Source organism: Poromitra crassiceps, assembly GCF_964638095.1.
Source record: "Poromitra crassiceps genome assembly, chromosome: 4".
In the NCBI taxonomy this organism is placed as follows: Eukaryota; Metazoa; Chordata; class Actinopteri; order Beryciformes; family Melamphaidae; genus Poromitra; species Poromitra crassiceps.
This window is the reverse complement of record NC_139626.1, coordinates 53760866-53784296: the sequence shown is the minus strand read 5'-3', so window position 1 is coordinate 53784296 and position 23431 is coordinate 53760866. Positions and strand designations below refer to the sequence as shown.

At 41.3% G+C, this 23431-nt stretch overlaps 1 protein-coding gene across 2 annotated transcripts in view; it reads left to right on the top strand.

Moving 5' to 3' along the window:
• The window catches only part of LOC310775474 (sialoadhesin-like), a 50619-nt gene extending 33492 nt beyond the window's left edge, over positions 1–17127 (top strand). Inside the window, exons 7-9 of one of the 2 annotated variants that reach the window (XM_083635625.1) lie at positions 11556–11606; positions 12857–13216; positions 15347–17127. In XM_083635625.1, coding sequence (XP_083491751.1) covers positions 11556–11606; positions 12857–13216; positions 15347–15711 — 776 coding nt within the window. In that variant the 3' untranslated portion in view covers positions 15712–17127. The remainder of the gene's footprint in view (positions 1–11555; positions 11607–12856; positions 13217–15346) is intronic. The other variant, XM_083635626.1, reaches the window with a different exon arrangement.
• Positions 17128–23431: the final 6304 nt, after the last annotated feature.

The window sequence follows — 23431 nt, the reverse complement described above, 5'->3', positions numbered from 1 at the left end:
CTTGTAATGACTTGATCAAAAATATTACAGACAATATATATATATATATATATATATATATATATATATATATATATATATATATATATATATATATAGTAAATATAATTGTATAATATATTCAAAGTATTGTTAATTGTTAATTATTATTCAAAAACTGGAAATACTGTAAATACTGTAAATAAACTAAACTAAACCTAAAACATGCTAAGTTGTACTGTGTGTTAATTGAATGTGTTTTGAAAACACATACATATAAAATCTCAAGTGAGATTTTGAGAAAGAAAAAAGAGAAAAGAAAAATTCACCCTGTGCGCTCGGTGTTACAAAGCGCAGACTTTTGAACCCTAGCGGCTTCCGTCGAGCCGACTCGAACATGACGAGCGTGACGTAACTGTGACGTTGCTTGCTGCCAACCAAAACAGTTGCTCAGGGGAGGAGATGCCGTATTTGATAGGTACACAATGAAGCGAAAGCAAACGACTCAAACAACACTCATTCAGTGTTTTCGTAGGCCTCCCTGCCCTGCTACTGCAGCTGTAGCTGTAGATGGCAATACAGAAAGGAATCCTGAGGACTGTGATGAGGCAGCTGCTATCGCAACGTTACCTGATGATATCGACATAATTCAAACCATCCCTAGAAGATGTTTGAAGAAGGCAGCCATCCTGGCCACAATAGATCAAATACAACAAACCTACGGCGAGAAATACGCCATGGACATAACCGCACACATTTTACGGAAGATCGGGAGGGGCGATTTAGCCGAACGTTTAACAGGACCCAATTTTTAAAAAGCCACGTCCTCCATCTTACTTTTTGTTCACATTTGTTCACATTTGTTCACATTTGTTCTCTAACAAATTCCGGTCAGCGTCATTTTTGATGATCTCCTCCCATATCCCTACGCCACGCCCTCCCCTAGACCTAGCTCCTCCTCCTCATCACAACATAAGGATAAAAGAGACGGGTTCAAAAGAGACTCATACCATTTTACACAATAAAAAAAGACAGATATCATCATGGAGACCCCGTCGCCGTCACCATTGTCCTTCATTACAACTCACAGCCACTCTGAATCGGAGGAAGAAGAGTTGAACCGTCTGATGTACGGATGTTCCGCGTCGTCATCACCCTTGTTCTTCATTACCCCGCCTACCTCACCTCCTTCCTCACAGGTAGACCTTGAAGAGTTGAACCGTCTGATGTACGGATGTTCCCCGTCGTCGTCACCAATGTTCTTCCCCACCCCACCTAACTCACCGGAAGACCTTCCTTCTCCTCCGAACTCGCCCCTGACTCTGGACCAGCCAGATGGACTGCTCAGTTTTACTTTTCTGAACATTATAAAAGCCTGCACCAGCATGCTACCCCTTCAAGAGTGCAGGATGCTTCGGAAGCTTTTCTGTATGAACTGAGGGAAATATAAATACAAATTCCTTGTATGTAACTTGTATACTGTGCCAATAAAAATAAAATTGATTCTCATCATAATCTGGTTTTTCCTTAATAATAATAATAATAATATTGTACAAATGTCTGTTGTAATGAAATAATGAATAACATTATTACACAATATAATCCTAATGTTAATTTAAAATTAAATATTCCTCTAAATATTGCTCCTCTAAATATTGCTCCTATAATATATAAGTTGCAGACTCTCATTGTTCACCATTGTACGTACACAGCCTCCATTTACCCATGGGAACTGGTCATGGGTTAGGGTTAGAGTCAGGATCAGGGTCAGGGATTTCCAGAGGTTTGGGGTATCGACAGCAAAACAACGCAGAAAAAGAGTTATTTCTTTTTATTATCTTTATTGTTTATTTGAACAGGGACCGTATACAATAAAAATATATTGCATATAAAAATATTGCCACCACAGGTGCAAACCTACGTCACCAAATACACCATGGGCATAATCGTACAGTTACGCTGAGCTTCTCCTCCTTGCTCATTGGTCGCTGTCGCCACAGAGCCTGCGTCAGCCTGCGTCAGCTCTTTTCTTTTTCTTTTTTTGCTTTTTTCTCTTTTATTTTTATATTTTCCCACTCGTAATAGAATTGGTAGTGCCGGTCCTGGGAAAAGTCGACAAAACATCCCAACTCCCAAAGGGATATTGAACAGTCTCCTCGCTCCTCCCTCAGATAACACCCGGTATGGTTCACCTGGTCGGTGAACCGGCCATCCCGATTCAATGCCTCTCGAAGCTTTTCTCCCTTTAGCGCATACACTTGCAGAGTCAGCTTTTCCCGCTGGGACATCTTCCTCAACACCTTGCTGTTTAGCATGTGGCGCCCCTTGTCTTTCCACGTTACATTCACAAAGAATGTGACGTAACTATCCAACGGCTCGTCGGGGTACAGCAGCTTGTCAGAATGCTTTGGTATGTCATCGAACTTAATCAGCTTGATGGTGAGCGTTTCGTCAACATTGACTACACCACAAGGAGCATGTGGCGCTGGCATGCTTCCATCCTCTCTGGTAATCAGAGGATACAACCCAGAGGGATTGGCGCCGACTCTCAGCTGCTGTATCGATTTCTCGATGGTACAGGGTTTTCCGCACGAATGTCCCCACGTAATGACGCTATTCTGCTTCCTAACGTAGAAGCTATGCATGTGGCGTTTTTCATAGTTACATCCGTGTCCTTCCACGCATGCCATGCTTAGTAACGTGCAGAAATCGTATAGGGGCACGGCTACTTATTCACACTCAAACTCCTCCCCATCAGCCAAAGGGCCTCTTCTGTCAACGGGCCCCTCCCCATTTCGAGTAAAATTGACGACAAACATCGGATAATAAGAACAGTAAGAACAGTAAGAACACCGCAAGGCATCAGGTAGCAAGTAATACTCGAGCAAATTATCGTATGTTATCTTATGTTAGTAGACACGCGTCACTATATATATATATACCACACACCTAACGTCCATAACATGGTGGACCAGATTTAACTCTGTATTCAGACCATTGGATTCAGCCCCAGAAAACAGAGTACATTATAGCGTTATAAATATAGTCACGTTATAAACAACTACCCAGCGCTGGGGTTAGATCAAAAATCAAGTTAAATCAATGTAATGCAATGCTGTAATGCAAAGTAAGTAGCGTTAGCCGCTACATTAGGCAAAGTACCGGTAGTATCTGACTACCCATAATGCATTACGGCGATAAGGGAGACAGGGCAAATTCGGAAACTACCCCGGCAGCCGCTAGGGGGAGCATTTCATTCAATTTAATTCAGTCAACCCATCAAGCGAAATGAAACAATATCCGGAAGTGAGCTTCATTTTGCTGTGTCAAAGTCAATGAGCTCCTTTTTGGTCCATTAATATATACGTCAATGGACTCCACCAAGCATGGTTAGGTTTTAGGGTTTAGGGTTTAGGGTGGGACAGGATTTTTCAGAGGTTTGATTGTGGGACAGTGTGGGTAAATGCAATTACAATTACACAAACTGCTCGAGAAGAGTTGTTTTCCACGCAAAGTGTACTTTTAAAGTTAAAGTTTGATAGAGACCAGCACAAAATAGCTTGTTTATAATAATAATAATAATAATAATAATAATAATAATAATAATAATAATAATAAACTTTTATTTGTATAGCACCTTTCATACATAAAATGCAGCCCAAAGCGCTTTACACATGAAGAATAAACAAAGGTAAATCAGTGAAAATCAGGAAAAAACAGTGAAATGTATGTGATGTAAAGTTATGTGACCTCTCTTCTTGGTTTTAGTTAAACTAATTGAACTAATTGAACTAATTGTAGCCTGTCAGTATTACTACTATTACAGTAGTCAGGATGTTATGAAGAGTTTGATAAGTTGCTTTGATAAGTACTTAGTTTACCACGGGCTATTTGGATAGCCAATTCAGTACCATGTTTCGCCTCTATGTGTCAGACATAATCACATAGCTAGGAGGGGTTTATATACTTTAAACTTTTTTTTCTTTTCTCTTTTTTCTTTCTCAAAATCTCACTTGAGATTTTATATGTGGTTGTGTGTTTCAAAAACACATTAAATTAACACACAGTACAACTTAGCATGTTTTAGGTTTAGTTTAGTTTATTTACAGTATTTACAGTATTTTCAGGTTTTTGAATAATAATAATTAACAATTAACAATACTTTGAATATATTATACAATTATATTTACTATATATATATATATATATATATATATATTGTCTGTAATATTTTTGATCAAGTCATTACAATGTCTGATCTTGGGCACATCCAATGTGCCAAGTCTGGGTATACGCCAGTGATAACAAGGTCCTCATTACAATGTCTGATCTGGGTCACACCAAATGTTTTGACCAAAATTATTGAGAAAATGGCATTACATGTTGAATTTGTGGTAATTTGGTCATTTGTATCAGTAAAACATACATTTGTTTGATACATCTGTGGATCATTGAGTCCAATGTAGTATGTACCTTGTACAGGATGTACCTTGTACAGGATGTACACATACAAGGAAACTGGATCCGGTTTGCTTAAAAACCGGGATCACATAAAACAAACAAGAATCACTATGAATCACAATATGAAAGAGTGTCTATTTTGAAAAGTGTGTGTGAGTGTGTGAAAGGATGTACAGTTATAGGCAGTTACGTATATATGAGAGGGGTCAATGTGTGGGTGTGTGTGTGTGTTTAAAAAAAAAACATGTTAAAGCTAAATTAATTGACATTAAGACCTGTTGGATTTGACTTGACTTGACTTTATTTAAAACTTTAACATGCTGTACATTTGTTTTGATAAGGCAACCAAATAAGGTGGGCAAAACAATCATCTATACTTTAATATGTATAGTTAATATACATAATAACCCCTAATAATAATAATAATATAATAATATAATAATAATTAGAATAATAGTAGATAATAATTAGAATAATAATAATTAGAATAATAATAATAGAATAATAATATAAATAATAAGTTAATATAACCAAATCTCAGAAAATATCTTGTAAAATACATCTTACAAACTTCATTGCAAAAGCATTACTTGCTTTGCTTAACCAATTTACCAATTTCATTTACCACAATATTTATGCCAATGCTTGTGATCACCACACCTTGCCTCAGGCCCGTTGACAGAAGAGCCCCTCCGAGGTCAAGGGGCAGGTACAGTGTGTTGAGTTAAATACAGACTGTATAGTGTGTGGCACAGAATGATAAACAAAGTTGTATCATACACACAATGGACAATAATCATATAATTTCCCCCGGTCATTACCGACCTGACTGATAATAGTTTGGCCTAACTGATTCAGTTATATTATATCCAGTTTTTTATTCCGGTTGAAGATTTCACAACCTCAATCTTGTTACTTTTGTACATCAGTACAGAGACTAACAGTTCATCATAGTTCTCAAAGTCAAATGTAAAAATAATGATAGAGTAGAACTCTGACAGAGTTCTTCAGATTATTACACGCTACATATTATTTATGTACCATAACATGTCTTGTGTAGTAGCATAGCATGCTGCCACCACTTGTCATAAACTGTTTACTGTTTAGACATTGCTTCTAAGCCTGACAAAGACAATGCTGACGCATCAAGAGGTACAGAAAATCATTGGCACAGCCAACTGATATGGTGGCTTGTAGGTATGTATGACACACTTACAATCACCTGAAAATACACATTGGTTAATTAGAACCGCAAATCACATGCCATTAAAAAACAACCCACTTGTAAGTATACAAGTATGAAAGATTGCAACTATGCAATAACTTACAATAACCTGAAATTACACATTGTGTAGGCTAATTAACTGTTTTAAAAACTGTTTTACGTGACGTGTAAAAACATTTCAGCACATCAGAACATGAAAACCCCTGTTTGACTATTATGTGTAACTAACATGTATATATGCAGCACACATTTCAGCAAGTCAGAACATGAAAAACCATGTTTGACTATTATGACTAACCCATACGGTAGAGGCATATATGGATATATGCAGCATATGTGATGTATGTACTTTTGGGCCAGGTCTATGAAACCAGCCCAATATTGTAACACATAGTGGCTGACATTAGTGGTACAGACGACCCTTGCAGGCACCAGGATAAGGGTTTGGTAAACAAATCTGACAATCTGCGTTCATTCAATCACAGGCCCTATAGGTACTATGAGTTTCACTCAAGTGCTTGTGTAAATTCACTGTCTAGAAATTGTTAGAAATGGTCAAAGTTACAACTGATCCAAATTATGTTTGAAGCAAATAGCAAATGGTGGAACTAAAGTTACTTCTGTGTAGTAATCACTACTTCTGGATATTGGATGTTGGATATTTTGCATGAGAGAACGCCAAATTAGTGAATCAAATCAATCTAGATTCTAGATTGATATTGACCCCACATCTTAGAAACGCCTAATGTTTGGAAAGTGTAGTGGGAAAGAGTTGTTGTGTTTGATGTGTGTTAATGTTTGGAAAGTGTAGTGGGAAAGAGTTGTTGTGTTTGATGTGTGTTAATGTTTGGAAAGTGTAGTGGGAAAGAGTTGTTGTGTTTGATGTGTGTTAATGTTTGAAAAGTGTAGTAAGAAAGAGTTGTTGTGTTTGATGTGTGTCAATGTTTGGAAAGTGTAGTGGGAAAGAGTTGTTGTGTTTGATGTGTGTTGATGTTTGGAAAGTGTAGTGGGAAAGAGTTGTTGTGTTTGATGTGTGTTAATGTTTGGAAAGTGTAGTGGGAAAGAGTTGTTGTGTTTGATGTGTGTTAATGTTTGGAAAGTGTAGTGGGAAAGAGTTGTTGTGTTTGATGTGTGTTAATGTTTGGAATGTGTAGTAAGAAAAGAGTTGTTGTGTTTGATGTGTGTTAATGTTTGGAATGTGTAGTAAGAAAAGAGTTGTTGTGTTTGATGTGTGTTAATGTTTGGAATGTGTAGTAAGAAAAGAGTTGTTGTGTTTGATGTGTGTTAATGTTTGGAAAGTGTAGTAAGAAAAGAGTTGTTGTGTTTGATGTGTGTTAATGTTTGGAAAGTGTAGTAAGAAAAGAGTTGTTGTGTTTGATGTGTGTTAATGTTTGGAATGTGTAGTAAGAAAAGAGTTGTTGTGTTTGATGTGTGTTAATGTTTGGAATGTGTAGTAAGAAAAGAGTTGTTGTGTTTGATGTGTGTTAATGTTTGGAAAGTGTAGTGAGAAAAGTTGAATTAAGTTATGTTATTTAGACTAGTGCTATTTTTGTTGACAATATTGTAACAATGGACACATTGTCTGAAATCCCTCATCTATAGGCTTGTAAGGAGAGGAGAAGAGAGGAGAGGGGAGACGTGAGGAGACGAGAGGGGAGAAGAGGAGAGGAGAGGAGGGGAGAGAAGAGGAGAAGAGATAGGAGGGGTGAGGTGTGGAGAGGAGAGAAGAGGAGAGGAGATAGGAGGGGGTGAGGTGTGGAGAGGAGAGAAGAGGAGAGGTGGGGAGAGACAAAGTTGAATTAAGTTGTAATACATACAACAAATATATTGTAAGTGTGATATACATTTTAATTTTATAACAATTGTATTACAAAGATTATTATTATTATATATTATTATTATTATTATTATTATATATATATATATATATATATATATATATATATATATATATATATATATATATATACTTGGTGCTTGTCTACAAAACATAAAGTCTCACAGTAAATTAACCAATTCTGTGAGGAGGACTAGTTAGTTATATAATAATATAGTTAGTAACTATTAAAATAATCATATAAAATACAGATACATAAAACTAAGATGTTTGTTCACGTTCCATATTCCATATTTTGAAATAATACCCGTAGGTCACGGATATCCGGGGTCTGGGTTGTACCAAGATTGAGAGTGGTTGAGATTTGTGAAATCTTCAACTGTAATAAAAAACGAGAGGGGTCCATGCTACTGTAACGTTATATCAATTTTTGGTCATATCGACCAAGACCAGGCCAATTCTACAGATCGTAGTGTATGCTAGCTAGCTAGCGCTAAGCTAACACTGATTCAATGTTGCCGTATGTTTGAACCAAATGCTGTACAACACAAACAAGTTGCAAACCATTATACGCTCACACGTATAGTGATGCAGCTGATGCTATCATGTTGTTTTGTTTATTGTACTGTACAATAACGTAACAAACTCTGATAGGACACATAGGCTGGCGTGTGTATGTATTCCAGTAAATATAATAACGCATCCGTTATTGCATACGCATAAACAACAAACTAACTTTTATCAATGCATCAATTTGGTCATTCAGTGGCATTTTACTGCCATATAACATTTTACAACGTAAAGCAATGTAGTTCACACGGGTACAAACTCTAGTAGTCATCACATAACATTGCAGATAACTAATATCGCGTAGCACATGAGTAATCTCCAAAAACACAGTGTTGAAACACACTAGTGCATGCTGGGTAACTCTGGTCTGGTTGAGAGACGGGCAAACGGCATAGTCATACACCATAGTCTGTATTCAATCGTTTTCAATTCAAACCTGAAATTGAAACCTCAATCTGTATTGATCATATTTAATTCAAAGCTTAATAGGCTTATAGCCTATCAAAAAACATCATGGTGATGTCACAATTGGATCCGGAGTGGGAAAAACATGGGAAAATACATAATATCACACATGAATGCTGAAGTGTGTCATGTTTACCTGTGAATTTGTGGGTGCGTGTGTTTGTGGCTGGCTGTGAATATGTCTGTGTGTGTGTGAGTGGGTGGGTGTGTGAGTGGGTGGGTGGGTGGGTGGGTGTGTGTGTGTGTGTGTGTGTGTGTGTGTGTGTTGTACGTAGGGAATCTACAGAATAGCCTTGGGAATACATTAGTAGGCTATACATTAGTAGGCTATACTAGCTAAGATAGCCTGCACAACATGTAATTATGGAATATTTGCATGCACAACATGCAAATATGGAATATTTGAATGGTGGATACATTGGTATAAGATGGTCTTGACAGGCACGCAAAGGATATAAGCGGGTATGGGGTGGGATGGCTGTCAGGGGGAACCTGTGGGGCCTCTATGGGTGAGTCAGAGAAATACGTGAGCAAGCAGCTATTCATAGCTTTCAAGGGGGCGTTACGTGCTGCCGGGAACGCCCACCTGATCTCGCCGCTATTCGTAGCTTTCAAGGGGCGTTACATGCTGTCGGGAACGCCCACCTGACGGTCAAAAACAAACAAGTTTATTTAAAAACGGAAGTGATTGCGAAATCGACAGAACACCGGCCGTGGTAATAGACAATGTCATGTGGGGGATGGGGTGGGATGGGCTGGCAGGGGAAGCCTGGGTTTCTATGGTTGAGATTGTGAAACACCAGTGAGCAAGCAGAGGAATCTATAGACAGTGAAAATGGTCGCTGCTGTTAACAAATATTAGTTTAGTAGCTCCTAAAATGGGCCAAAATGCATTTTGGCCGAGATCAAAACTCACGGGAGGACACGCATCACGTTTGTCACGAAGAGAGAGACGTGATGTGGAAGTCGCTTTTGACTGTTGCTATGATTGAGATTGTGAAAATGGTCGCTGCTGTTAACAAAATACTAGTTACAAAATTGTATTTTTGCCCCCCTAGATAAAAAAACGATGCTATTTCTGTGAGCTACTGATATGAGAGGGAAATGGGGAAGTACCCTCTTGCAGAACTACTGAAATAAAGCATTTTTGCTCAAAATGGCTTTAAGCACAGGGCGAAATGGAGAAATGCCCTTTGAGGAACTAGTGGAATAAAGGTTTTTTTTTACATAATGGTTTAAAATAGAGGTGCCCTTTGCGGAAGTACTGAAAAAAACACTTTTACCCAAAAATAACCCACGACCCCCCCTTTGATGACGTAAGGTGCCCAAAGCCACGCCCACCTAGAAAAAAACATTTTTCTTCGTTTCTCTCTATGCCCTACACAACACAACTACTGTGGTTATTCGCTACCTCCGTCGGGCGCTCGCCGTGTGCCAGATTTTTTTTCTCACAGCGCGACCTCCGGACGGCTTCTCTCCAAACATGGCCGCTTTCAAGCCACTGAGCCCTGAACACTGCGCTGTGTTTTCCCCACATTTCTTGACCCATGTGGTAGGCTATAAACTTTGATTTGCAACTGTTCGTTTTTAGTCATTTCACCAAGTAAATGTGTTGTGTTGAGAGCATTATTGAGAGAGATTAAAAGCAGCACAGAGTAGGCAATCAGGCCTGAGAAGTAAAACGGCTTTCAGTAAAAACAAGTTTGGAGATTCATTCATGTGCTGATGTATGGTCGTTTGAGAGTGAAAGCGCACTCAGTACTGCACATAATAGCGTTTCATTGCGACTTTTCATGGGCTGTTCTCACTATTACCATTGTACAATACATGCTGATCACTTGGCTGATCACTTTCTGAGTATAATAGCATCTGCCCCAGCGCGAGGTCCACACGGTGACTCGCGGAGACTCGCGGAGCTCCACCCCCACGGAGCTTGCTCGAGTATAATGAGCCCTTTACTCTCCTGTTTATCTGATTGCTGTTGTGGATGCTGGATCAAACATTTTCATGAGTGATGACGAGCCATCCGCACTGGCTTGCGCGCGTGTGTGTGTATGTGTGTGTGTGTGAATACCATAAAAAATAGCTTTAAAACATGCCCGTAAACGGTGCCGTTTTACAATGAGGTTATCAGGAGAAAATCAAATAAAGTGCCAGATTCACAATTAGTCAAGCAAGGTACTCAACTACACGTTTTATCATTTATGATGCCCCTTCAGTGTCATTCAAAGCTGCGCAGCTACATGATATATCATTCAAAAATGATCAAATATAGTGAGCCGCAGGGATGACGTATTTTTGTAGTCAGAACGCGGAAATCCCGGACTTCCTGGTTCTTCACTGTTTCTGTCTATGGGATTTTTAAATGGGTTTTTGCCGCGATGCTTCAAATAAGGTCTCTGGGCAACGCAAGCTTAATCAAACGCAAACCAGTGTTCAGCCGGATAATCTTCACACATGAGGACCACTTTCATGAGTTTTGAAGCATAAATGCGACCCCTAGAAGTAAAAAGCTTGTGCTAAGCTAATCCAGAACTACACACAGTGTCGCATAGGCTTCCACGTCACGTCACCACTCAACCTGGAGTGTTGTTGATGTGTGCATTGCTGTGCACTGATTACCTCGGGATGAACGGGCTGAACCAGGTGAGGGAAAGAGAATTTCCGTGTTCGTCCTTTGAAGTGATGACGTTATTGACGTATAATATCCCCGTCGACTCAACAGTGTAGTCTCATTTAGCTGTTTGCTAGCTAGCCGCCTTTTTAACGGCACATAAAAGCTTCAAAACTCATAAAAGTGGTCCTCATGTGTGAAGATGATATTACTAAACACTGGTTCGCGTTTGATTAAGCTTGCGTTGCCCAGAGACCTTATTAGAAGCATCGCGCCAAAAACCCATTCAAAAATCCCATAGGCGAAAACAGTGAAGAACCAGGAGTGTTAGCATCGATGATTTCCGGACTCGTTCCTGAGGCTCTATTCAACATCCACGCACTTTCTTCTTCTCTCGTTTGTAGGTGGATCGCTGACAGCTTCAAGCTGCCTACCACCACCTGCTGTACAAGTAGGTTAGTTGCATCGTTTCAACATTCCATGTCCACAGTCGCGTTCCAAGCCGGATTTTGATTACAAAGACGGGCTCAGCAGCCAGAGACCGGAGTCTTCGTGTTTAACACTCAAAACAATAGAGGTAGTGTGGACAATAGATGCAAACGAAGTGCAATAATTATTAAATAATGTAGACATGACCTTAGTTTTGTCAATCAACTATATCTCATGTCGCACATTATACGTCACACCATCAACAACAATGGACTGGCGGGAGAGATGTTACTTATATGCGACTGGTTGTGCGTAGTCTTTGTGATTGATAACTTATAGTGCCACAGTTTTACCACAAACTGTGACTTTCTCGACTTGCAGAGTTATCTTTTACATTGACAAACATGACGTGTGTACTCGTGGCACAATTCAAACAGGATCAAAAAGGTAGTGTATCGCTACGTTCACCACCGGCACCATTCATATTTTTGTTGGACGCTGGTACCCAGAGAAATGTGGGAAGTGACGTTTACTTTGGCGGTCTATTGGGAGCATCCAGGTGCCCCAGATCAGCTGATCAATGCAGCCCCAGCCTCTGCCCAGCCAGGATCTGCAGACTGAAAGCAACCAATCAGCACAGTGTAAAGAGCCTACAGCACATAGTGAGAGGGCTCCCTGCCATCACTGCATGATGGATGCAATCACAATATGTCAATATAATCTGATTTGTAATATATATATATATATATATATATATATATATATATATATATATATATATATATATATATAGTATATAGTTCATTTGCAAAAACGGGTATCTCCGTTTGTATTTTTTATGGTTTCAAATTAGATATTGATGTATTTATATTGTAATTTATTTATTTTTGGTACATTTCTACTATCAATTACAACTAAAATGTATTCATCTGGTAATCTCCACATAGATTACCTCAAAAATGTTTTGTATGTGCAGTCCAGGCAGTATCAAACAGGTGTTGTTTATTCATTTTAAGAATGGCGTTTACCTGTTTTTGCAAATGAACTCTTCAGTATACTGTATGTGTGTGTGTGTGTGTGTGTGTGTGTGTGTGTGCGCGTGTGTGTGTGTGTGTGTGTGTGTGTGTGTGCGCGCGTGTGTGTGTGTGCGTGTGTGTGCGTGTGTGTGTGTGTGTGTGTGTTGCAGTTCTACTCCAGCAGCTCCACTGCAGATGAAAGTCTGTCCTGTAATGTGTTTGTGAATGTGATGTGGTTTGTGATGTGCTCTGTGTTACAGTGGTCCAGGCGGCTCAGGGTGACTGGGGAGTGACTTACACGCCTACTGAGATCTGTGCCATCAAAGGATCAACAGTGAACATACTCTGCTCCTACACATACCCAGCCTACCTAGATGACCTTACTGTCACAGTTAAGAAGACGTTGTGGTTTAAACTGGAGGGTGGTAAACCTGTGGATGTGACAACAGACTCAGAGTATGCAGGTCGTGTGGAGTATGGTGGAGATCATAGGAACTGCAGCCTGAGAATCACAGACCTGAGAGAGAGCGACTCCGCTGTGTACAAGTTCAGCTTCACAACAAACCATTCAGCTGGGAGCTACACTGCTTCACCTCCTGGAGTTAATCTGACTGTCACAGGTAACTAAGTCTTTGATCAGATAATTTGTTACTTCAGTTATAAACAGCTCCACAATCAAGTGACTGAAGGGGCAGTTAAAGTGTGAGGGGGCAATTATTTTTATATAGTAAAACAGTCGGTTATCAGCACTGTGTGGTTATCAGCACTGTGTGGCAAGTTCTTCTATAAATCTGTAATAAACATTGTGTTTTGGTTCGGCGTCTATTCAAATGTTGAAAGTTTAGAGTGTATAAGGACTTAGAACATTATGGTGGAACTTATATTTTTGGTAATTGTTCAGGAAATTGCTCAGAAACATCTTATTGTAAATATAGCAGGAAAGCCATACTGTACATCCCCTGAATGCCCTATAGGTCAGGACTATTCAACTATATTGTTCAGAGGACCACATTGTCAGGAAGCTAAGGGTCTGTGGGCTGGAACGTTTCCCTGAGCTATTATCATCATCAGCATCACCACAACTTAAAGGAGAATTTCGTTTTTTTTTAACCTGGACCCATCTCCTGGCAATAATTATGATTTGGCCACTCACCCAGCGATGTCCGCGGCGTTTCTGGCCGTCCTAGCGTTGTTTTGAGATCAATAGCATCCAAGTCAGTTGTAAAATGGAGCTGATTTGGGGCCAAGTGTGAGCCTGTCTTTCCTGCATCTAAATAGCTATTTTTATTCCCGTTTTCACCACATATCATCATAATGTGATCCCTCAACATCCACCAGAGTGATATTTCGCCCCAGGCCATTTCCTGGACTCTCACAGGGATCAAATTACCTCAAACGTGATCTCGGTCACCAAGTCTCGTCAAGTCCCATGATACTTTCCTGCCGGCTGGCCAACTACAGGTACACGCTTTGCGGTGGTGGTTTTAGCGTAACCTATGTGGGGTTTGGCGTAACCTATGTGGGATTCGAAATAACGAAGGTTATGCCAAATCCCACATAGGTTACGCTAAAACCACCACCGCAAAGCGTCCTACCTGTAGTTGGCCAGTCGGCAGGAAAGTATCGCGGGACTTGACGAGACTTGGTGACCGAAATCACGTTTGAGGCAATTTGATCCCTGGGAGACTCCAGGAAACAGCCTTTGGCGAAATATCACTCTGGTGGTTCTTGAGGGATCAGATTATGATGATATGTGGCGAAAACGGGAATAAAAATAGCTATTTAGATGCAGGAAAGACAGGCTCACACTTGGCCCCAAATCAGCTCCATTTTACAACTGACTTGGACGCTATTGATCTCAAAACAACGCTAGGATGGCCAGAAACGCCGCGGACATCGCTGGGTGAGTGGCCAAATCATAATTATTGCCAGGAGATGGGTCCAGGTTAAAAAAAAACTAAATTCTCCTTTAAAATATTAGATTATATACATTATATATGTTGGTAATTCTATTACAGAAGCAGAAACAGAAATGAAAAATCCACATCAAAATCCACAGATGAAAAACAGAAACATGACTTGATTTGTATCTGCTGCTGAAGCCTCTGTGTGTCATTGAGAGAGGGGGGGAGAGAGAGAGAGAGAGAGAGAGAGAGAGAGAGAGAGAGAGAGAGAGAGAGAGAGAGAGAGAGAGAGAGAGAGAGAGAGAGAGTTAGAGCGTGCATGGATGTTAAAGCCGACAGGGATTGCTCACATGGCGCTCGCTATCAAACACAATTGGAAAACACACAAGGCTGGGAGGTGAGAGAAAGACCAATAGACTTTGACTTTTGATGTGCCTTTAATGAACAGTCAACTTATCTTAAAAAAAAACAGAGCGACCTAACAATGTCAAAAACTAAACAAACTCAATTGCAACACGTGCACACACACACACACACACACACACACACACACACACACACACACACACACACACACACACAGCAGGGATAATAAAAAAAACACGCTACCAACAAACCCCACAGATGCAATGCAATGAAAGCCAGGTTAACAAAGCCACAGCGGCTACTCACACTCAAATACAAATGTCCAGCCCCTCCTCCTCCACAGTGCAGACTGCTCCCCTCAGCCCCTCCTCCTCCACAGTGCAGACTGCCCCCCTCAGCCCCTCCTCCTCCACAGTGCAGACTGCCCCCCGTAATGTGTTTGTGAATGTGATGTGGTTTGTGATGTGCTCTGTGTTACAGTGGTACAGCTGGAATACTGTGGAGTGACTTACACTCCTACTGAGATCTGTGCCATCAAAGGATCAACAGTGGACATACGCTGCTCCTACACATACCCAGCCTACCTAGATGACCTTCCTGTCACAGTGAAGAAGACGTTGTGGTTTAAAGAGGAGGGTGGTGAACCTGTGGATGTGACAACAGACTCAGAGTATGCAGGTCGTGTGGAGTATGGTGGAGATCATAGGAACTGCAGCCTGAGAATCACAGACCTGAGAGAGAGCGACTCCGCTGTGTACGTGTGTAAGTTCAGCTTCACAACAAACCATTCAGCTGGGAGCTACACTGCTTCACCTGGAGTTAAGCTGACTGTCACAGGTAACTAACTCTTTGATCAGACCATTTGCTACTTCAGTTATAAACAGCTCCACAATGAAGTGACTGAGGGGGCAGTTAAAGTGTGAGGGGCAATTATTTTTTATATAGTAAAACAGTCGGTTATCAGCACTGTGTGGTTATCAGCACTGTGTGGCAAGTTCTTCTATAAATCTGTAATTAACATTGTGTTTTGGTTCGGCGTCTATTCAAATGTTGAAAGTTTAGAGTGTATAAGGACTTAGAACATTATGGTGGAACTTATATTTTTGGTAATTGGCTGGTGAGCACTTCTGTTCTGGAAATTGCTCAGAAACACCTTATTGTAAATATAGCAGGAAAGCCATACTGTACATCCCCTGACTGCCCTATAGGTCAGGACTATTCAATTATATTGTTCAGAGGACCACATTGTCAGAAAGCTATGGACATTTCCCTGAGCTATTATTATCATCAGCATCACCACATCTTAAAATATTAGATTATATACATTATATAGTTTGGTAATTATATTACAGAAACAGAAACAGAAATTAAAAATACACATCAAAATCCACAGATGAAAAACAGAAACATGACTTGATTTTTATCTGCTGCTGAAGCCTCTGTGTGTCATTGAGAGAGGGGGAGAGAGAGAGAGAGAGAGAGAGAGAGAAAGAGAGAGAGAGAGAAAAAAAGAAAGAGAGAGAGATAGCTTGGTAGAGCGAGTTAGAGCGTGCATGGATGTGAAAGCCGACAGGGATTGCTCACATGGCGCTCGCTATCAAACGCAATTGGAAAACACACAAGGGGGGGAGGTGAGAGAAAGAGAGAAAGACCAAGAGAGAGAGATAGAGAGCGAGAGAGGAGCGGCTGAGAGAAAGAGAGAAACACCAATAGAATGAGAGAGAGAGAGAGAGAGAGAGAGAGAGAGGCCGGTATAGGCCTGTCCTATGTGTCTAGTTTGTGGTTGTAAAGTTTCATGACTATGATTATACTAGAGGTCACAATAGGTCATTTTATACAGTGAGGTAAAGTAAAAAAAAATCTCACTCCAATTAAATGGCTACTGTATAATCATATGAAAAGACATTTGGAGTGCTGGCTACTATAGGGACATAACATCACCACACATGAATACAGTTTGGCTCATTGAATACACAAGAGTGTCAGCTTTCCACTCGTACCAATTTATGCAATTCCAAGACTGTTTATGGACCCCAGTATGCAGAAATATTCAAATAGAATAGGCCAAGAATAAAAGTGTGTGTGTGTGTTTGTGTGTGTGTGTGTGTGTGTGTGTGTGTGTGTGTGTGTGTGTGTGTGTGTGTGTGTGTGTGTGTGTGTGTGATTAGCATAAAGTGTGCATGTCTGTAAAGGAGAGACTTGTGGGTACCCATAGTGTGATGTATTTGATGATGTAGTCCTTGGTCATTTTCCCCGGGTGCCACCGGAGGGCGATGGTGGGTTGGGTATGCTGTTGTGTGCTTCCGGTTCCTGTCAGTCCAGTGCGGAATAAAGTAAATACCAAATACAGCAAGTGAAATTCTCCCTCTCTCTATCCTGTTATTATACAGTGAATAAGGACAGTAAGCTAAAGCCTGTGAATGCTACACATAGAACCCATTGAAAAGTGTATTTCTATAGGGACAGATACATAAAAATAGAGCATTCACAGGAAACAGTCTTTGTTATATATCCTGACATTTATAGCCTAAGCTAGTTTGCAATGTTTATCCCTAGATGTTATAAGGCAAGTATAAAAACAGGGTACAGAATACAGCTGTTAGGTTACACAAAATATAAAACATAAAACAAATATACATCTGTTATGTACAGTATACAAGATATGTAGTAAATATACATTAGTGTGTTAATGTAATACATTAATAACATCAGCGACATAAGATTAGAAACTTAAAATGGGGAGTTTTATCCACACTCACTGAATTGTCATTCAGATATCTTGAGGTCAGAGGTCAAGGGACCTCTTTGAAAATGGCCATGCCAGTTTCCCCCTCACCAATTAGCTTCACTCTAGCTTTCAAAATGCTTTTGATTTTTTTATGTTTTTAAAAACATTCAGAGAATTTGCAGATTTAATTTTGTTAGGGATCTTGTTCCACTATCTCCCCTGGTATAGAGGAATATATTCTTGTCCCAATTTTGCTTTTCAGTTTGGGTAGTTTCAAATTCGCTATGCTAGCTCTCGTGTTCAGGCTATGAGTGTCCCGAACAAACTGGAAGTAGGCCTACTTCATCAAATAGTTTGGACAAATATCCTGCAATATTTTATAGACCATGATAAGTTTTTTAGAACTCCACCTTCAACGGGGAGCCAATTTAACTCTTTAAAATGGGTCCTAATGGATCCCAATTAAGATTAGGATTAGACTGTTGTGATGTGATGTCATTATTCAGTCTTACTCATCGATATTTGGACCTTTTCTCACTCACCTTCTTTCAAGTATAGTGTTTTAAAAGTGCTTTAAAAAGGGGATGACCTGCCTATATTTTCCACAACAACACACACATGACATGTTTGTGCCTTCCAAACACCATAGCATTAAAGTTAGTCAGACTTTTCTAGTAGAACAACTGAACCATACTGAAGTACCATAGTGAAGTAGAAACTTAGTGAAGTAGAACCTTAGTGAAGTAGAACCATATAGTGAAGTAGAACCATATAGTGAAGTAGAACTAGTGAAGTAGAACCATATAGTGAAGTAGAACCATATATAGGGCTTTCACACCGGCGGGGCTCCGTGCCGGTTCCGGTTCCAGAACCCTAATCTGAACTGGCCGGCGCGTTCAGACCGAAAAAATAATTGGTTCGGAACCTGAAAAGTTGGTTTTCAGCGGAACCAAAAAATAGTTGGTTTTCCTTGGGAACCGTGACATCATCAGTGGGCATGTCTCATTCTAGGCTGTGAAAACGAGTAGGAAGGAGAAGAAGGCAGTGACAACACAGAGAAAAATAATTTGCAGTGGTCTCCTGAGAAAACCAAATGTTTAGTGGCGATTTGGGCATCTACCGAATCTCAAGAAAAGCTAGAAAGCAGTACAAGAAAGAGCAAGTCATATGCTGAACTTGCAGAAGAGAGGGCCAAGGCTGGGTTCACTCCAACGCCAGACCAAATAATTAATCAACTTAAAAAAATAAAAAAAATGAAGAAGGACTACCGAATAATGTCCTTCCACTTTGGTTCCGCTTAAACTGGTGTGAACACGGGCTGGTTCGCCAGAAAGCACCAAGGTTCTGAGACTCCAGAACAGAGCCAGAGCCAGAACCAGAACCGTGTCTGTCTGAAAGCGGTAATAGTGAAGTAGAACCATATAGTGAAGTAGAACCATATAGTAGTAGGCTACAAAATGACTGGCTGGTCTGAACAGAACATGATGTTCTAATAAGAGAACAGCTCAGAATCACAGAGATGTGGAGATTCTCAAAGTCTGCTGCCTGCAGGCGCCAGAGGACAAATGTAATAATGTCTGTTTGTCTTCTTTATTTGTTTGAAAGTGGATTTTTCACTAAATAAAAACATGGAATAGATCATGAAATGTTCTTTGTAATAGACTGTAGCAGCAGTGTTTAGTGAAGACTAAATATCAAAGACTGGAGGCTGCTGAGAAACATTAGAGGCTTCAACTGTCTTCAACTGTGCCAATTAACATCTGAGAGCTTTGTGATGCAGAGAGAGAGAGAGAGATGGAGAGAGAGAGAGGGGGAGAGAGAGGGAGAGAGGGGAGAAGGGAGAGAGAGGCCGTCTGTCTCTTGCCGACCCCGCCCCCCCCCCCCCCTTCTGTGAACAGACTGTGACACACCAACGTGAGCGATGTACTCTCTATCGCCCAGTCAGCCCTGCCCCGTTGCCACAGCTTGGTTGGCTGCCTTGCTGTATTTCCGTCTTCAAATGGTTGATTTCGAAATGGCCCCTCCTTCCCTCACTGCCGTCTGTCACTCACCACCTTTAAACGCATGCTGGGATACCTGGCATCAGGACATTGCAAACGACAAGACGAGAGGAGGGGCCAAAACCGAAATAGACCAATTGAAGACGGAAATACAGCAAGACAGCCAACCAAGCTGCAGCAGCGGGACAGGGCTTGACAGGGCGAGTTTGAGTTATACATGTAAGTTCATGTAAGTGAGAAGGGGGTCTGAGAGTGAGAGCGCGCGTGCGAGAGAGAGACATAGAGAGAGAGTTTGAGTTTTAACAAAGCCTTTAATGAAACCTCTACCTACAACATGTACATCATGGCAGAGGACAAACAAGTTTCACAAAACACAAAATCAGAACCAATGCAACCCCTTCAAAAAAAATGTCAACACAGCAACACCAAACAAAACAAAATTGACCGGTCATGGACATTCATACACATTGTCAAGCCCTCCTCATCCCAACTCTGTGTTAGTTTAGTTTAGTTTAGTTTAGTTTAGTTTAGTTTAGTTTAGTTTAGTTTATTGTTTAGTTAGACAGGACAGTGCACATTAATAAAACAGTTTACAATCATCCATACATGTCAACAGCAAAAGTGCCGGGATTAGCCGAAGCTAGTTTTCACCCACAGTCCTCGGGACATAAAGAATTAAAAACTACAAGGTAAATACAGGACTAAAAACAATACGGGAATAAAAAGCAATACGGGAATAAAAGCAATCTAATAAAATAAAAATGCACAAGGGATAACAATACATACACAGGATAAGAACAATACACTCAAACAAGATAAAATCAATACAGGTTAAGTGCAAGGGAGACAAGATCAGAACAATAAAGTGCTGATACAGTACAATAAAGTGCAAAATCAAGGAAATTATGAGAGGGCTATTGGTTATTGGTTATGGGTGCAATGTTGGTTACTTTTGAGCCATTCCTTAAGTTTATTTTTGAAGGTGGGGTATGTGGGGCACTCCCTTACTGCGGCAGGGAGACCGTTCCATACCTTACCACCCACGATGGACAAAACGTTTCTCCCGAATGCAGTGCGTACGGGGTAAGGTGGCGCAGTCGGTAGCGCTGTCGCCTCACAGCTAGAAGGTCCTGAGTTCGATTCTCGCCTGGGACGCTGTGGTCGCTGGAGTTGTGACCCCCCCATATCTTCAGTGCCTACTGCCCAGGTAGGCTATCTCGTCGAAAGTGACTTTCTGTGTGGAGTTTGCATGTTCTCCCCGTACTCCCCAGGGGGTTCCTCCGTACATAACCCCCCACTAAAAGCATGCAGAAGATCGTCATCCGACCAGTGACTACAACATCTGAAGTTGGTCCCCGGGTGCTGGAAAGAAAAAGTGACCACTGCTCCTGGCCTGCCCCCTGGAGGAACGGACAAGCCTGGATGGGTCAAATGCAGAGGACAAATTTCACCGGCCACCGAGTGTGTGTTGTGGCCGCATGCATGTGTTGAAGTGTTCGCGTGATAATAAAGACGGGCTTGTCCGTCTGAAATCGTGTTTTAATCGTCTGTGGCCCAACTCACAGTCTCCTCTTTGACATGCCCTGGTGGTCATGCCCTCCACGGACCTCCGCTTAAAAAACTCTCTCAGAGGGGGTGGGGCAAGTCCATGGAGACACTTAAAAACAAAGCAGGCCTGTCTAAAAGTTTTAAAATTGTCAAAATCAAAGATCAAAGTGGGTTTGTGGTCGTAGATCTTTAGGGCTTTCTTAAAAAGAGATTCAATCGGCTTAAAAGCAGTTTTACAAGCCACAGACCAGCTCGTTAGGCAGTAGTCGATGTGGGAAAAGATCATAGAGTGTAAGAACATCAAGGCAGCATCATCAGATTGTATCTAACTGAATTGGTCACTTCCTTAACTCATTGAGTGCCAGCCACTTTTGGAGAACGGACGCTCCCAGTGCCAGAGTTTCAGAGCGTTTTCAGTGATTTCTCGAGGCCCACAGAATATTGTGTGATATTACTATGTAAACACTGAACACGCACAAAGAACGAGGAGACTCTCTTCTATCATCTGCAAAAAAAAGTTTATTGATCCCATTTTCCGTTCTTTAGTTATGAGCCGGAGAAGATAGCTTGATTTAACCAAAAACAGCAATTTTTTTCTAGAAGCTGAGATAATGAGCCTTTTGTGAAATTAAACATTTCAAGCACATCATTGACTCTGAAGCTAATATTTTCTGATATAATGACACCTCAAAAATAATTTCCTTCAATAAAAGAGTGAAAACAAAGGAATTTTGTTTGGCCAAATAATATTTTTTAGCTGCAACCAGCAGCGCTGGCCCCTGCGTGCGCAGACCCTACACCTTCTTGCTGGTCTTGATTTACTGCTGGTGGGCATCAGATAGCCTATTCTAGCTTGTTTGCTCTCTATGCATCGAGCCTGCTGCTGCCTGGGTCTGTGTGTACTGTCAATGGTTGTATGCTGTAGTGCCCTGCGTGCCCCACCCCCCTCCTCCTCCTCCTCCGTGGTGGGAGGAGTGTCTCTGCTGCGGTTTGCTCTGAGTTTGATCTGCACTGAAAAGTCCGCTGCATCCCCCCGCTTTTTTACAGCGTGTCCCCGGCTCCCAGCTGAGAATAATGTAACTTTTCAGAAAGACGCTGGTGTCGCCGTGTCGGCAACTAAATCATATGGATGGGCTATCGCAGCGGACACGGATGGGGCTCAATTGTGGCAGCAGATGACTGCTGTTCACAGGCACAGCTAACGTTATGCTTCAAGCATATCGATGCGATTTCCGTTTCCTCATGACTTTTCTTCTCTCTTTTCTCCTGGCCTTTGTCTAATCTGGAGAGCACTGTCGCCACCTAAGGGTTCTGTAAAATAGGTTAGACACATTCAATAGCTCCCATATTGTAAGAGGCGATGTAAGAGGCTTAGATCGACATCCCCCCGTCAAAAAACGCAATTGACGAACATGTTCGTCCTTGGCACTCTACGTTACTAAACGAAATGACGAACATGTTCGTCCATGGCACTCAATGAGTTAATGTGTTAAAAAGCAGCTCTCCTCCCTCCAGCCTGCACACAGCTTCCCCCAGACACCAGCTGCTCTGAAACACTCCCATGTCCTGCATTCTCTTGTAGTACTCATAGTATGTACTTATAGTTCTCATACTATGGGTTACTCTCACCCTAACCAGAGCTTTAAACAAGACTACAAGGTCTACTTGGACATCTGCATCTAGTTTCCTCTTCCTGCTGAGGTACACCGCCATCTTTGCCTGCCCCAGCAAGACATTTACAATCTGTACCATCCTCTGTTTACTCTTGCCACACTGGAGACCAAAAATAAAGACAGAAAAAGTCAAAACGGCACCAAGAAAAGCAAACAAGGAAACCAGCACGTCGGATCCAGTCAAACCCAAATCCACTCAGGACAATGGCGAAGACATCTTTGTTGGCCATCTGATTGGCCAACTTGCGCTGTCAATCACAGTGCAGTCGCTGATTGGCTCTTCCGCTCTGCAGCTTCTGCTAAACCCCCCCACTGGCTTTGGGTCCAGACCGTCACGCAGAACCAAATGAAGTTGAGTTCACGTGACGGGCTGGTTTACCAGGCTATGGATTTTAGCTAACAGGCCAGCGGTGAGAGACAGAGAGAGAGAGGGGAGACTAAATATCAAAGACTGGATCCTAGCTTGACTGAGGTTGGGGGTGATGGTTGGCTTGCCCGGCTTGTGGACCCCTTGCGTGAGATCCCAAGCACTTTATTACATACATAAGTGCCTTGAGCAGCTGGTAGCACCACATTGCAATGTTCAATGTCAATGATGTATGTATGCCCCCCCCCC